Below are 16,548 nucleotides of genomic sequence, written 5' to 3'. Positions count from 1 at the left end.
CACCTTCGAAGATGGTGAGAGCTAGCAGGGTAGGAGAGTAGATTAAGAGTAAGAAGGAGTATCTTACGAGAAAGATGTACATCTCCTCACATAATCACTCATATGTAGCATAGCTTAGCTTAGTAATTAGCTTGGTAGAGGAGATGAGCATGCATTGAAGCTTGGCTCTTGGTTGGATTTGCATCCACATGCCAAGAGAGTGTTGATGTAGGCTTCTATCTCACAAGCTTGGAGTAGGTGATGAGTTCTCCATTAAAGCTTGGGAAGAGATAGTCTTCTCTTTCTTCACACATGAGCTTGTGTGAGTGTGTGTGTGATAATGCCTTGCAAAAATCAACCCCCCCTCTCTCTTGGGCGAGCCCTCTTGCTAATTGCTCTTACTGAAGCCTCATTGGCCCTCCCCAAGTCAAGCCAATTACAATTAAGCAGCATAAGTGATAGCCTTCTGACATGTGTCCCCCTTTCCCCTTTTGTGAGAGCTTTATGTAATTAAATAATTAAACTAAACTCTCATTGGACCCCTTTGCCTCCTGGCCAATAGGAATCAGGCAAGCCATTGGGCTCCTGAATGCTCATTGGACCCCTTGGGAGACTGCCCAATAGTCTTCTAGGAGACTTAATTCTCATTGGTTTCTTTTATTAAATGTTTTTAAATTAATTAAACTAGATTTACTCTAGCTTAATTCTCATTGGTCCACTTCAAGGGTCATCCAATAGAAATTGGGCACACCTTGTGGGCATCTGGCCTAGGGAGCTGACATGTGTCCCTCATTCCCTTTGTGTAAAGGGAGCCTGTGTGTGTGTGTGTGGCTTTCTCTCTCATCCCGTACCTTTAGGGCTCGCCCCCTCCCATGTAGGGATGTGCAAAGACTTTTAGGTCACACACAAAGCATCCAATTTTCCCTAGGGTTGACCTTTGGACACAACCTTTGAATTTTGGAACCTTAGCATTTTGGAAGTCTTAATGGGCTGAACCTTAGGGTCTTTTTAGCCCATTGTTGCACATGGCTCTTTTGCAGATGGCCCCCCCTTTGGATCCCTATTTTCCCTCCTTTGGATCCCTACTGTGGCCGGTCTGCTAGCTTAACCAATATTCTAGCTTTTTCTCCCCTGGCACTTCCCCACATTAAATGATCAGTTTAATATGAGAAAATCATTTAGGAGAATTAGATATTGATTATTATGACATTACCTCTCTCTTGAAATCATAGTCGTCCTTGACTATGGTGTAGAGAAGATAAATCATATTCATGAGTCCTTTTCTTAGCGGGTAGAGGATCCCTATGTTACCCTACGACATCATTCCATAATGGATGACTAGTCCATTTGGCACTTGAGAGCCTGAGGCTGCCGCAAGCATGTCTACACATTAGTCCTATCAGTCTTCCGTAGTAGAGTGACAAGCTCTACTTGGTGTTTGGGAGACGTCGTCTCCACAAACTTGATCTAAGCATGCATACTACTTCATTTTTGTGCACAAATAAAGAAAAAGAGTCTTATAAGACAAAAACTTTGTTCATTTTTAACATTTTGTACATTTGCTTACTCTTGGGAAGCATTGTAAGCATTGACAAGGTTTAGGTTATCCTTTAATTGTATGCCTTGCATCCATCTAGCATCTTCAAAAGGATAATTCTTAAACTTAATAAGATATCGTCGGATAGTCTTACCGCCTCTTAATACCTTGTCTTCATGTCGGAGAATGGACTCGGGCTGCAGCACCTCCTCTTGGTCCTCGATCTCCGGTGGGTCTTCAATAGTTGGTTCTTGAGGTAGCTCTCCTTTGTAAGGCTTTAATGGGCTCACATGGAAAGCATTGTGTATGAGCCGATGATTGGGCAACTTGAGTTGATAGGCCATCTTGTTGATTGGCCTAAGAATCTCGAAGGGACCATAGTACCTTTTTGCTAGTTTAGCATAGTACTTTTGGTGGCCCGTAGGATTCTTGCCCGTTCTGTGCTTTAATTGAGCCTTGGGAAACTTTAACAAGACCCAATCGTTTTCTTTAAAGGCTTGGGCTCTTCTGTGCTTGTCAGCAGCAGCCTTTTGCCTTTGCTGTGAGATAGAGATAGCATCCTTAATCTTTTGGAAAGATTCTTGTAGGTCTCGGCTATACTCATCTGCAGCGAAGATCTTCCCATGTACCTTAAGTAGCAAGGGACTTTTTGATCTTCCCTCAATTACCTCGAAAGGTGCTTTTCCTGTGGAAGTATGTACAGTGTTATTGTAAGCATACTCCACTAAGGGTAAGTACTTCTCCCATTGGGATCTTTGATCTACTTCCGTTACATAGGATTTTAGTAGATCGAGAATGGTTAGGTTAGCTATTTCACTTTGGCCATCCGTTTGTGGATGATAGGCCGAAGAGAAGTTTAGTCTTGTCCCTAAATTCTCAAAGAGACCCTTCCAGAAAATACTAGTCATTCTAGGATCTCTATCCAACACTATGGACATTGGCAAGCCATGGTACTTGAAGATTTGTGAAATGAAGAGGGTTGCCATTTGATGGGCTTTGATAGTCTTTTTGACAGGTATAAAATGAGCTTGTTTACTAAACCTGTCTACTATCGTCCATATTCCCGTATTCCCATGGGTAGACTTAGGCAATCCAAAGATAAAATCCATGGATATGCTCTCCCATGGTGAATTAGGGATTGGCAAGGGTTGAAGCAATCCAAGTTGCTTCCCTCTATCAAATTTTGTCTTTTGGCATACCACACATTTGGAAACATACTCTTGTATGTTCACTTTCATGGTAGGCCAATAGAAATATGTTTCAATTCCCTTTAAGGTAGACTGAATGCCTCTATGCCCCGCATAAGGTGGAGCATGAGATTCATACATTACTTTCTCACGTAGTGAGTTAGTGACGCATAGTCTATTGCCATAGAGAAGATAACCATCTTGTAAAGTGAATGGTTCTTCTTTCTTCCCTAATGCCAGGGATGAAATCACATCTCTAAAGTCGGAATCAATAGCGTACTCATCTATCATTGAAGATAGATAATTGTGAGTTGCTATGGAAACCGCATTCACTCTTGGCCGTCTTGAGAGTGCATCGGCTACTTGATTGTGCTTGACAGCAATGTGAGCAATATGAAAATGAAATTGCGAAAGGAAATTTTCCCACCTCATTTGTTTGTCGGAGAGCTTGGTCTACGTCATGAAGTACTTAAGAATTTGGTGATCCGTTCGCAGAATGAAAGGAGTCCCCAATAAATAGTGCTTCCATGAGTCTAAGGCATGTAGAACTGCAAGGAGTTCCTTTTCGTATATGCCTAGAGCTTGCTCAACAGGGTCGAGCCTTCGGCTCTCATAGCCTATGGCGTGCCCTTCTTGGAGCAAAACAGCTCCAAGGCAATCACCACAAGCATCACATTGGACCTCAAATGGTTTTGAGAGATCCGGTAGTTTAAGCACAGGTTGAGAGATAAGCTTTTCTTTAAGCTTTTTGAAAGCATTGTTCTCCTTAGCAGACCATGTATACCTAACGCTTTTCTTTGTTAGGTCATGTAATGGTCCCGCAATTTGTGAGAACTTTTCTATGAAGCGTCTATAGTATGCACACATACCTATAAAGCTTCTTAGTTCATGAAGATTCCTTGGTTTAGGCCATCCTTTTATTACCTCTAACTTGGATGGATCCATTTGGATGCCATCTTGAGAGATAATGTGACCTAAATACTGAATCTCTTGCAAGAAAAATTCACTTTTCTTTCGATTAACATAAAGTTTATTCTCTCTCAAAACTTGAAATATTACCTGGAGATGTTGCTTGTGTTCCTCCAATGAATTAGAGTAGATGATAATATCATCAAAGAACACTCCAGTGAAGGTTCAATGAGGCCTGAACAGCTTCTCCATCAAGCGATTGAATGTGGCTGGTGCATTGGTCAAGCCAAAAGGCATGACAATGTATTCGTAAAGACCAAATGTAGTACGAAATGCGGTCTTTGCAATGTCTTGATCAACTATCCTTATTTGATGATAGCCACTTTTTAGGTCAACCCTACTGAAGTAGGTCGATCCTTGTAGCTTATCAAATAGGTCTTCTACCCGTGGAAGGGGAAACCTATTCTTGATAGTGATCCTATTTAGTGCTCTATAGTCGACACACATACGATATTTGCCGTCTTTCTTTTGCACTAATAGCACAGGTGAGAAAAATGGAGATGAGCTTGGCCTAACCATACCCTTCTCAACTAACTCATGCACTTGCCGCATAATCTCCTCTTGTTGAGCTTGAGAAACTCTATAAGGAGGTTTATTAGGCGGTGAACTTCCTAGAAGAAGTTCAATTGCATGGTCATCATTACCTCGTTTAGGAGGTAGCTCACAAGGGATGTCGTCAATAAAAACATCTTGAAACCCCTTGAGAAAATTGGATAACTCTAATTCCTTTTGGTTGCTTTTATTTTCGTTTGTTAAAGCATTAGGTTCATTTTGAGAATCTTTAACAAAAATCATGTACACGGAAATAGAGCTCTTTATTGACTTGTTGAAAGCTGGTGTATGTACAATGGGGATGGTGTTACCCATTTCCTTAGCATCTATATACATGTCTTTTTCCCTGAACTTAAAGGAGATTCTCCTTTCAGGAAATTTAACATCGGCAGCCAGGCGGTCAAACCATGGTGCCCCTAGGATTACATCCTCATGCTTGAGAGGAGAGATAAAGAAGTCCTCTTTGTCCACATAGCCTTGGACATGAAGCCTCAATTTCCCAATTAACGGAGTGACTGAAGCTTCTTGCCCCTTAAAGGCACTGTTTGCGGGTAGGACATCTCCCATCTCGTAGGATTGTATGCCTAGCTTGGTGGCTAACTCCATAGATATAAAATTGTGAGTAGAACCAGGGTCAAAGAGAATAAAAGCATCATGTTCTCTTACCTTTCCCCAAGCATGGCATAGAGGAGATCCTTTGTGTTGAGTTTGGTGAGTCTCCTCCTCTTGGATTTCAACCAAGGAAGCTCTAGGACGATCTTGGCGGTTGTTCTTTTGGGGACAAGCGCAGTACGCATGCCCTTGTTCGCCACACTTGAAACACCGGTTATCCTTACAATAACGCTCAAGCTCTGATACCAATGTAACATTTAATGGCCTAATAACTTATGTGTAGCGGAAATTAGCATGAACATAGTGGGAATTTCATTAGAATAGATTCCTAATGAGAATTACAAGAGTGCTTGGGTGGAGAGAGCAACAAAAAGCATAACACCTAGTTAGATAGCATCGACAATACTTTCAAAAGAGAGAGCAATTAAGCCATTGACAACAGTTGAGGACCGGATTTTCATGGAGCCGGTCCCCCCTCCAAAAGGCTTTGTATTATGGTTTCTCCCATCAAGAGAGACATTGTACAATACAATTCTTTGTGTTCTTTCAAGACTAGCTAGTGCAATGAAGATGGAAACTTCATGCACTAAGCAAAACACTTAACAAACACAACTTGAATTATCCCCGTTCTCAGACCCAAGACCTCACACACCTTCGAAGATGGTGAGAGCTAGCAGGGTATGAGAGTAGATTAAGAGTAAGAAGGAGTATCTTACGAGAAAGATGTACATCTCCTCACATAATCACTCATATGTAGCATAGCTTAGCTTAGTAATTAGCTTGGTAGAGGAGATGAGCATGCATTGAAGCTTGGCTCTTGGTTGGATTTGCATCCACATGCCAAGAGAGTGTTGATGTAGGCTTCTATCTCACAAGCTTGGAGTAGGTGATGAGTTCTCCATTAAAGCTTGGGAAGAGATAGTCTTCTCTTTCTTCACACATGAGCTTGTGTGAGTGTGTGTGTGTGATAATGCCTTGCAAAAATCAGCCCCCCCTCTCTCTTGGGCGAGCCCTCTTGCTAATTGCTCTTGCTCAAGCCTCATTGGCCCTCCCCAAGTCAAGCCAATTACAATTAAGCAGCATAAGTGATAGCCTTCTGACATGTGTCCCCCTTTCCCCTTTTGTGAGAGCTTTATGTAATTAAATAATTAAACTAAACTCTCATTGGACCCCTTTGCCTCCTGGCCAATAGGAATCAGGCAAGCCATTGGGCTCCTGAATGCTCATTGGACCCCTTGGGAGACTGCCCAATAGTCTTCTAGGAGACTTAATTCTCATTGGTTTCTTTTATTAAATGTTTTTAAATTAATTAAACTAGATTTACTCTAGCTTAATTCTCATTGGTCCACTTCAAGGGTCATCCAATAGAAATTGGGCACACCTTGTGGGCATCTGGCCTAGGGAGCTGACATGTGTCCCTCATTCCCTTTGTGTAAAGGGAGCCTGTGTGTGTGTGTGTGGCTTTCTCTCTCATCCCGTACCTTTAGGGCTCGCCCCCTCCCATGTAGGGATGTGCAAAGACTTTTAGGTCACACACAAAGCATCCAATTTTCCCTAGGGTTGACCTTTGGACACAACCTTTGAATTTTGGAACCTTAGCATTTTGGAAGTCTTAATGGGCTGAACCTTAGGGTCTTTTTAGCCCATTGTTGCACATGGCTCTTTTGCAGATGGCCCCCCCTTTGGATCCCTATTTTCCCTCCTTTGGATCCCTACTGTGGCCGGTCTGCTAGCTTAACCAATATTCTAGCTTTTTCTCCCCTGGCACTTCCCCACATTAAATGATCAGTTTAATATGAGAAAATCATTTAGGAGAATTAGATATTGATTATTATGACATAAGTCAAGCATCTCAAGCTCCTTAATCAAGCATCTCAAGCAGGACAAACACCTCAAGCACGACAAGCACCTCAAGCAAGACAAACACCTCGAGCTTGGGCCGGGTTCCCACCTCAAGCTCAGCCCTAGCTTACCTAAGATCAAAGGACTTTTACACACATTATTGGAGGTCTTCAATGAAGCTAACCCTACGGTCTTATGCTCCATTGGTTAGCCTTGCTCTTGATAGACCATCTCCCATTTGGGCTCCTTTACTATTGGCCCCGTGTTGAGATAGATCTATAAGCACATATCTATTTCTTAACACTTGTTCCGGTTTATTCTCCCACATTAAGTGATCAATTTAATATGAGAAAATCATTTGGGTTGGTTAGATATTAGATTTTATGACACTGGTAGTGGGTAGGTTGATCTTGGCCTATTGTACCACTCGTGTGCTTCATGGTTTGTCTACTTTCCTTCTATGGCACACTACTCAAGTTGTTTCTACTTAGCCACAGGCTCCCCTTGATGAGGACCTTGTCTAGACATTTATAGAGGTAATTTGTCTTTGACATTTGCTCAATAACTAATTTAATGTTTTCATCGTTTCTTCATAAATTGGTTGGGGTGGTTTTTACCATTAGATCAACTTGTTCGAGTATAACTACCGTTGTCCTGTCACTCCTTGTATCCGTTTCTTAAAAATCTCCATTCTTAAAAATATCCCGCATAGATCTCGGAGTGGTAATCGAGAAAACTAGCCTCTATGGCCAACATGCGGAGGAATTGAGATGGTGTGTGTGTGTGTGTGTGTGTGTGTGAGAGAGAGAGAGAGAGAGAGAGAGAGAGAGAGAGAGGACCACCTTTTACGAGTACTAGGTGGCGACAAAATAGGGGACAGGAGTAGTGATCGGAGCAGAGAACACCCGCCGGAACCACGTTGACCTTTATATTTAGGAAAAATTACCAAAATACCCCTCTAATTTGTGGAAATTCCCAAAATACCCTTGTATCTATTTTGGTTGGATTGTTCAAGGTTTTCTAATCATTATTCCTTTTTGACACTATCCGTCTTCTTATAAAAAGCTAGAAAATTTTTTATTTTTGGAGAAATTTAATCTCACAATCGGGGTATTTTGGGAATTTCCACAAATTAGAGGGGTATTTTGGTAATCTTCTCTTATATTTATTATAAATGAGAACCACCATTTTGGAAGTAAGCGTCTCAATTGGAAGGAGCCCAAATAGACAAGTTGAGAGGCCAAAGCCTTACGGTTAGATCAACTCTTTGGGACATTAGAGCTGAGTTGCACCCAAGGCGAGTGGGGGCTATGGGGTTATTAGGCTCAGTTGGAAAATGAGCGGCCGCACCTCATGTGTATTTCAAAAAAAAAAATGGAACTCAGATTTTCAAGGAGAGAATCTCACTCACTTTCAATGTTTTGATTGGTCAAAGTTTCCCTACAAATGAGGTGTAGCAGCATCGCCTGAAGTTTAGCTTATCACCTAAGTGCTAGCACAACTCTAAGTGCTAGCACAACTCTAAGTGTGGCTCGAAAATCAAGGAAATGTTCCCCTCTTTTCTAAATTGAGTATATTGCATCCCCCCACTCCTCCCACTCTCACTGGGTGCGTGCGACCCGGCTCTTACATGCTACTTTTGACACATTCTTACTAACTTTAAACCTTTTAGGACAGCTCCGAATAAACATGCCTTTTGAGTTATCCATCTTTGCAAAAATAAACAGTGCCCTTTGAGTTGCAGCTCAGAAACATGCCTTTGGGTTATCCAAATCTTTGCAAAAATAAACCCTCCAGGTTATCAATTGCTTTTGAAGTACATGTGTTGGTGGGGGGTATGAAATCACAATTGGCAACCACCTAAACATGTGATCTTTTGCCCATTCCAATAAAAGTAGTCGTGTGGGTGCGAAACGAGCCGAGCTCGATTCCCAATGGCATTCATATTTATTCCCAAGAAAGGAAAAATGGCCTCTTCAACTTCAACACCAACACTTGTGATTGCTCCAACTTCAACAATCTGCCTATTCTTTGAACCTAGCTAGAACCACAAAGCAAGTAGGGTAAAGGGGCCAATAAAAAACCGGGTCCCTGTGAAGGGACCCTGGCCACCCTATGACCTTTAAGACCCAGAGGTAGGACACAATTTCCTCCATGGTGGGATGGTTAGTTCAGCATGAAATGAAATCATGGCCGTCGGATCTGGGTTCAAGCCTTGTTCGCCGCTTTGTCTCATATTGTACCCCAGGTACGGCTTCCCATTCACACTCAATTTTGATACACACAAAAATTTTGCTGTTGTCGTGCGTCGCCCTCGGAGCTCCAACCATGGCGCAATTTTTACTACTAGCTCGCGCGCCCCGCCTATCGGCGGGCCTCGCTCGCTCTTACCACCTCACTCTGTATGTGTTTGTGTGTGTGTGCATCTTTATACATTTCTCCATGACACACACACGATCGACACTTTCTGTCCTTGGTCCCTTCAAACTACTCCTGGTACATTTAACCCCTTTTGCACAGAGACTTAGAGAGAGAGAGAGAGAGAGAGAGAGAGAGAGAGAGAGAGAGAGAGAGAGAGATTACATAAAAGCACATGACTAAAGAGACTTTTTTTAAAATAAAGTTTACATTATTGCCAAAAAGGGTCAGGAACATATCTGCATAGCACTCTAAGTCGTGCTATTTCAATAGGATCAAGATATTGCGTTGGAGCTTTACAAACTTCTCAAATCTATTTTTTAAACCCAGCTCAAGTAAATCTTGTGATGATGAATCAACCCAAGCTCTTCCTTTAAGAGCATGAGCCTAATGTTGGGAAAGAAATAGGGATCAAGCAACTTGATGTAAATCGTGTCCAGCTCTTCATCTACATATGACCCCCAAACAGTGTAGTTTTTCTCAATCACTTCCCATGCCCATTGCCATCCCCGTTCATCAGGTAACATATTTTCTTCAAAGGTATCAACAATAAATTTTTTTACACTTGGAAAAATATTCACAATTTCGTGGGCCATTTAATTGGCTGCAAGAAAAGAAGACAACATAAGTACTCAAAGCTTAAAATGAGAGAGAGAGAGAGAGAGAGAGAGAGAGAGAGATGATCAACATGGCCACTTAAACACTTAAAAAAGTATAAGCGCAATACGAACACTTCAATTACTAATTGTCATGACAAAAAGTGTCAAGAGGTTCATTAGGTCAAAGTCTTTACAACAACCTCAAATTTTTTGTTTACAACGACTCATATTCTACTCTATAATTGGACGGATGAGGATGACTCCAATATACCGCATTGATAAACTTCACAATTAGTTTCAAAATTTTAAACTCTTCATCCAAAATGTAAGATTTGTGATTGTGATATATCTTTCGCAACTGAATATCACAACCACAAACATTGACATAATAAATATCAACCATATGTAGTTCTTCTAGGACTCTCATCAATTTTATTTCGCTCAATATTTGTGACACTTTACATAGTGTAATGCTTAACCGTCCACAATTTCCATACCACCCATCAGCATATGAATACACCCAATGATGCCACCAACACCATGTACCATATCCTTGACAAATGTACTCTTCCTTAACTTTCAAATATATATTCATCCTTATATGTATTGGGAGAATAGCCAATACATCATGACCCATGTTAACCTACATTAGCAATTCGCAAATCTCTCTCTCTCTCTCTCTCTCTCTCTCTCTCTCTCTCTCTCTCTCTCTCTCGCGCGCGCGCGCACGCGCGCGCGCACACACACACACACACACACACACACATTAACCTATGTAGTAGATTAAAACCCACTTGATTAAGCCAACAGTAACTAAAAAAATATGGCACTTAGAATGCATAAACAATGGATCAAAGTGTTCGATCATCTAGAGAAGTTGAGCCTACGACACACTCTACTTGGAACTCTCAAGATCCAAGGTCCGACACGTCGAACACTACGACCGAGGCATCGAGGTGATTCACCCAAAGAATAGATTCTAAACATCCATTCATTCACTCCATAGGGACCGTATGAAAAGTTGCAATTGAGAGGGTGTTGCATACCTAACTCTCGTACAGTGATTCGCATATCATCTATATCAAACTCTATGTGATAATAACCTACAACACTTCTAAAATATCGTGCTTCATATAATGCCAAGACAGAATGTCTGCAATAATATTGAAGCCTGCAACGAAAATAACAACCAACCATTCAGACATAAAAAGTAACAACACATTTAACGTAATATGGATTCAAGTTCAAGCTATACGCACCGAAGGATCTCAAAATCCTCGACAATATGAACAATATCCTCAGCATGTGCAGGACCCCTACACAATGGAGGATCTAGAAAAAATGTTACACGTGTAAACATACAAAATAAAATCCAAAAAGTTCTCATTCATGGTAAAAGTAAGTAACAAAGATAAGATTTTACATTTACATACCTCTAATATAAGTAGGTACATCATTGAGGGTGTACGAAACCATGATGTGTCGTGCCATTCTTTATCTGCTCTAACAGCACAGATTTGAAAGTTTAAGAGGAACAAATATGAAATAGAATAAAGAAGACTTTGACGATCATGCCGTAGAGAATCATGTCCTTCTTTCTTTTGTTTTAGAGAGAGAGAGAGAGAGAGAGGAACGAAAGCAATTCAAAAGACTTTGAAATTTCACAACTTCACAAAGAGACAATACAAAATAGTTATTCAAAGTGTAGCCTTCGAGAGACCACATTAGGGATTCTATAAGTCCAAGGACCTATGTTGTATACATTTTGCAAGATACGGGGTGGTGTTTCAACTTGAGTAAATATCCTCAATCGATATGGTGTAGTGCGGTCTCCAGCAACACCCACCTGTTGTGCATTGACTGGCCTCTCATCACCCACAAACCAAATATTAACTTGAATTTGACGATGCTCGTGGTTCGAAGAAAATGCAACATGGTAGTATCCAAGAACTTCCATGGACATATCTCTACCTAAGTATAGCATTTCATAAACACCTACGATGATAAAACCTCGATGGGAGTGATCTCTACAAAGGCATCCATGAATTATGTAGAGCAATAAAAGCTTAAAACTACAAATATACCATATATAAAAACTCTTACAATATAATATGAGTTTGATCAAATAAGATCACCAAAAACATAGCAGGAACTCTTCCCCTCCATTGCGGTGGATCTTCATCAGATTAAGTCAATGTATAAGCCAATCTTCTCAAGAAAATAATAGGTCAAGTTAATAAACTAATTTAAAAAAGAAGATAAATACCTAGAATGAATTCAGTGATGTGACCCACTACATAGGAAGCACTGCGTCGAGGGTCCATCCGTGGGAAATACTTTGATATGAGAGATATGAATAAAATTTAACATCAAGTATGTCTGACTTTAAGTGAGAGCCACAATGTCAATTTGAACTTATTGTTATGAGCTCGCTAGTTGTAATACTTCCTTGAATGCAATGTTTGGAGTGTATTAACACTCCGCTTGAGTGTTTTTAATATTGACAACAATCCTCAAAGAAGTTGCACTTCGTACACGTGACATTGCAACATACAATTGTCCATGAGAGAAGATCGATGGCTCAAGATATAGACCAAGAATTCCAAGTGTTTGCCCTTGTGATTTGTTGATAGTCATTCCAAAAGCAAGCCTGATTGGAAATTGACGACGCTTCATTTCAAATGGAAGCCCCTGATGGCTTCCAATAATAAAGTCAATCCTTGGAAGAAAAACTCTCTCTCCAATATTTGATCCTGTAACTATCTTTGCCTCAATTACCTTATGATGAAATTGCTTGCATATCAATCTAGTTCCGTTGCATAATCCACGTCTTGGATCCAAATTGCATAGAAACATGATAGGGGCATTTTATTTTAAGACAAAAGCATGAGGTGGAAAACCACCACCAAGAGTAAGGCTATTCAGATATTCAATTGTGTACAAATGTGTGTTTTCCTCTGACATACAAATTGAATCTGCACTCAGATACTCTTTGCAATCTCCATGCATTCTTTGCAATGCATAGTCATTAATTAAATCCACCTCTTTATTCCGTGGAGCAAGTATTGCTCGATCTCTGAAAAAAGTTGCATGATCTTGCAAATGACACAAATCTCCATATATAAAGCTTAGAAGATCTGCCAAACTATTTCCTGGAAGCATCATGTGTGAAGGTATTTTGACTCTGTCTAAGTCTCCTCCATCATCCATAACCCCATTGCCAATATCAAGCACCCAACGGAAAAAACTTTGTTGAAGTGAATTTGTGCCGCAATCAACTATACGCATATTTTTGGTAAGCCTCAATATCTTCGTGTATTTTCATATGTGAGAATGACACAACGAAGAATTTACAATGTCTGTACGACTACCTTTTGGTACAACAGGTAGTATTTGTCGAAAGTCACCTCCAAGCAAAATGACTTTTTCACCAAACAAAGTATCTCGCTGCATAATATCTCTTAAAGTTCTGTCCACTGCTTCAAATGCATAGCAATGTGTCATGGGAGCTTCATCCCATATAAGTAAAGCTGCATTCCTTAGAAGTTCTGCAAGTTGACTATTTACCTTTATATTGCAAGTTGCTTTAGAGTGAAGCTCCAAAGGTATCTTAAACCTAGAATGAGCAGTTCTTCCATTACTCAAAAGCAAAGCTGCAATATCCGAGGATGCACATGCAAGAGCAACTCTACAACTTCCTCGCACTCGTGAAAGAAGTGCATTAGTAAGTTTTTCCTGAGCCACTAGGACCATCTAGGAAAAATACCTTCCCCAAATGTGTGTCAACAGCTTGTAGCACTTGGTGATACGCATCTCGCTGATCCTCATTTAAAGAAGTTTCCATACAATCTTCTATACTACACTGTTCATCAACATTGAACATTGTTTCTTCAGCCATAGCACCATTTTCACTTAAGGATACCAATGTTGAGTCTATTGCAAGCAACATATAATCACAAAGCCTCTTGCCATGTTGTTGCAAAAAGCATTCTATATGAAGCAAAGCTTGATTTTTTGCCACATCAAATCGCACACTTGCATCTGAAATACGCATCCTTAGGGCATAAACATAGTCCTCACAAAATTCAGTACAAAATCTATCCCAAAGAGCAACCGGATGAAGTGGCTCACCAACGACTAATATGATTGCAAACAGTTGTCACAACTGCATTCCATTTTGAAAAAAGGATGCCTCTTGGAGGCAAATTGACCATTCTTCATCATCTTGCAATAATCCTCTAGCTATACATGCCTCCTTGTATGTATCATAGATGTGACCATCATACATACGCAAGTCCTCAAAACACTTACATCCCTTGCAAATATTGAGAAGCATTCGTAGGTAATAAACCTCACCAGCAGTAGGGACAATATTATACATTCTTCCAATAGAAACACCCTGTTGTCGTGGAGACCATGTCTTTCGACTTTTATTCCATACCCAACCATTTGGAAAGTCAGTATATGTGAAGCTATTTGCTTCAGGATAATTTTGATTTACAACAAACTATTCTGTCAAGGTAGTTTTTCTATTTTGCTCATTATCTAGCAAATGTGATACATCATCACCATCTTGAAATGTAACCATATTCTGCAATGGAAGGTGTACTTGCAATCGTTGAATAGCTGGCCTTTCACTATGCATGTCGAAGCCAAATATTCTCCACATAGCCTCAGATGCAAAAACATAACGTGCATTGAGATAACTCTTGATCTCATCAGTAGCTCCTTCATCATCTTGAAGGACAATAGTGGCTCGATCATGTCCCTTGTAGACATACTTATAAAGATATTTCACGGGAGTGATAGTTGAGCAAATCTCCACATTAATATGGGCTTGGTATCTTAGTGATAAGAGAGGGTTGTAAGGAACAACCCAATGATTATCTAAATTGTAATTTTTAGACGTAACAAACCTTCCATCATCTCTTCTCATATACACAGGATATCCACTTTCGTTTACATTTGTAGACGTAGAAAATGTTCGTGGAAACTTGAATCTACACTTACCATCAACCATACATGGAGAATGTGGGTTCAAAGGACCACATGGCCCATGAACATTACAACGACTCACTACATCAAATAATTCTGGAAACACATTCTTATCAGGGAGGTCTGCACAAACCAACTTGTCATAGTGTAATGTATATGTGGGTTTATATTCGGATGCAAGTATCAACAATATATGTGCATGAGGAAGACCTCTCTTCTGAAACTCAATCACTGAAACATGTTCAATCACCTCCCCAAATTCGGCTTGCTTGATAAGTAAATGCATCATATCTTGGAACTTCTGATAAAACACTCATATAGTCAGATCAGGACGATCAACAGCACTTTGTCCAGGTAGTATTGCATCATCTATTTCCTTCCATCATGGATTACATGTGAATGTGATGAAGAGATCCAGTTTTCCATTGCATCTTGAAATAGTTGGCACATATATCTTGGACCTCCAACAAAAGATGAAGGCAAAACAATTCTACGACCAACATTTTGACCTTCAGCCCTCTCTAAGCCATCTATAGCCTCAACCATGTCAACCAATTCTTGGTACACTTCACCACGAAGTGTTTTTTGGTTATTTCGCATCCACAAAAGCCGTGACTCCTCTAGAGTACTATAAGCATCCGCGACATATTGTTGTAATAGCCTACCTCCTCGAATAAGACACTCCATAGTATCATCTCTTATTTGTAAGCGAAAAACATAATATTGCTTTTGACTCAATTTTTTTCCATCGATAGTCTGTAAATAAAGATGCCACCCATCCTCTCCACTTGGAAATAATAAAACATATAATAAGGACATGTAAGCTCGATGCATGATGGAGATTCTTTTCAAACTCCCGTGTCAAAAATTCAGTACAATGTCGCGATAGCCAATATTTCTATCATCCCCTTGTCCTGGCACAATTGCAGCAACTTGAGAACCCCTTGGAGCAAGATATTGCCAACCATCACAATGATGCTCCGCAATAACCATCCTCATATTGGGTACAATAGCATCTCTAGACAAAGAAGCAGCAGATCGTAGAGCATTTGCATAAGGATTCACTCTATGCATCATCACTTGTAAACACTCTAGAATACTACGATCTAAATTTGAAACATGATGCAATCTGTTGCTCAACTCATGTTCGGTATCAAAAAAATATAATTGTGCAAAGCGTGGGACTTCATTTTGTCCTTCGGCTGGTGCTAAAGAACGAATGATATGATAGACAGAGCCATGAACCTTAAAAGTGTATAAACCTTTCCCACCATAATTAATAGTCTCATCGATATGGGCACCAAGAGACACAAATGCCAATGCATTATTATATCCTCGAATGTTTTGTAAGAACTGTTTACTTCTTGTTGTGGTTGAGCTCATCAAATCTTTCAATTCATTTGGTGGCTCATTCAAAGGGAGTAATTGGACTTTTCTATCAGAGCAGCAATATTTACCCACAAATGTTTGGATTGTCTTTCCTTCGTCCTTCCAGGTCTTTGCTCCACATTTGGAGCAAACATAATCTAAGCTTCCTAAATTGTGCAACACACACTTTTTGGATAGAACTGGTGCCATAGACTTGTGATGTAAAAGGAGAGACGTTGGATATTCAAAGCGGATGGACAAACAATGCTTTTCTACCTTAGAATAGTTTCCCTCTACTAAGTTCATTGTCGTCCTAGCATTCATGGCTTCAGAGTTTCCTTCATGTACAACATGCATGCTTTGCCTTTCATTGCACTCCAATAAAGTTCCAATAGTACTTTGTAGTGAATGCCTTGTTCTCTCTCGTGCTATTTGGCGCCCCGCCTTTCGCGAATCATCACACAGTCGACTACGTCGTGCATGACCAGGT

The 16,548-nt window shown here is 40.3% G+C and overlaps 1 protein-coding gene across 1 annotated transcript; it reads right to left on the bottom strand.

Moving 5' to 3' along the window:
• Positions 1-14,202: 14,202 nt before the first annotated feature.
• LOC147439248 (uncharacterized) lies at positions 14,203-16,268 on the bottom strand. The gene is made up of 3 exons (XM_086483991.1): positions 15,567-16,268; positions 15,084-15,446; positions 14,203-14,991 (listed from the first exon to the last, which is right to left on the bottom strand). The coding sequence occupies exons 1-3, from the start codon at positions 16,266-16,268 to the stop codon at positions 14,203-14,205; spliced, it is 1,854 nt and encodes a 617-aa protein (XP_086340117.1).
• Positions 16,269-16,548: the final 280 nt, after the last annotated feature.

Source organism: Adiantum capillus-veneris, chromosome 16 (genome assembly GCF_014529385.1).
Source record: "Adiantum capillus-veneris isolate H3 chromosome 16, ASM1452938v2, whole genome shotgun sequence".
In the NCBI taxonomy this organism is placed as follows: Eukaryota; Viridiplantae; Streptophyta; class Polypodiopsida; order Polypodiales; family Pteridaceae; genus Adiantum; species Adiantum capillus-veneris.
This window is presented reverse-complemented; position numbering and strand designations above follow the sequence as displayed.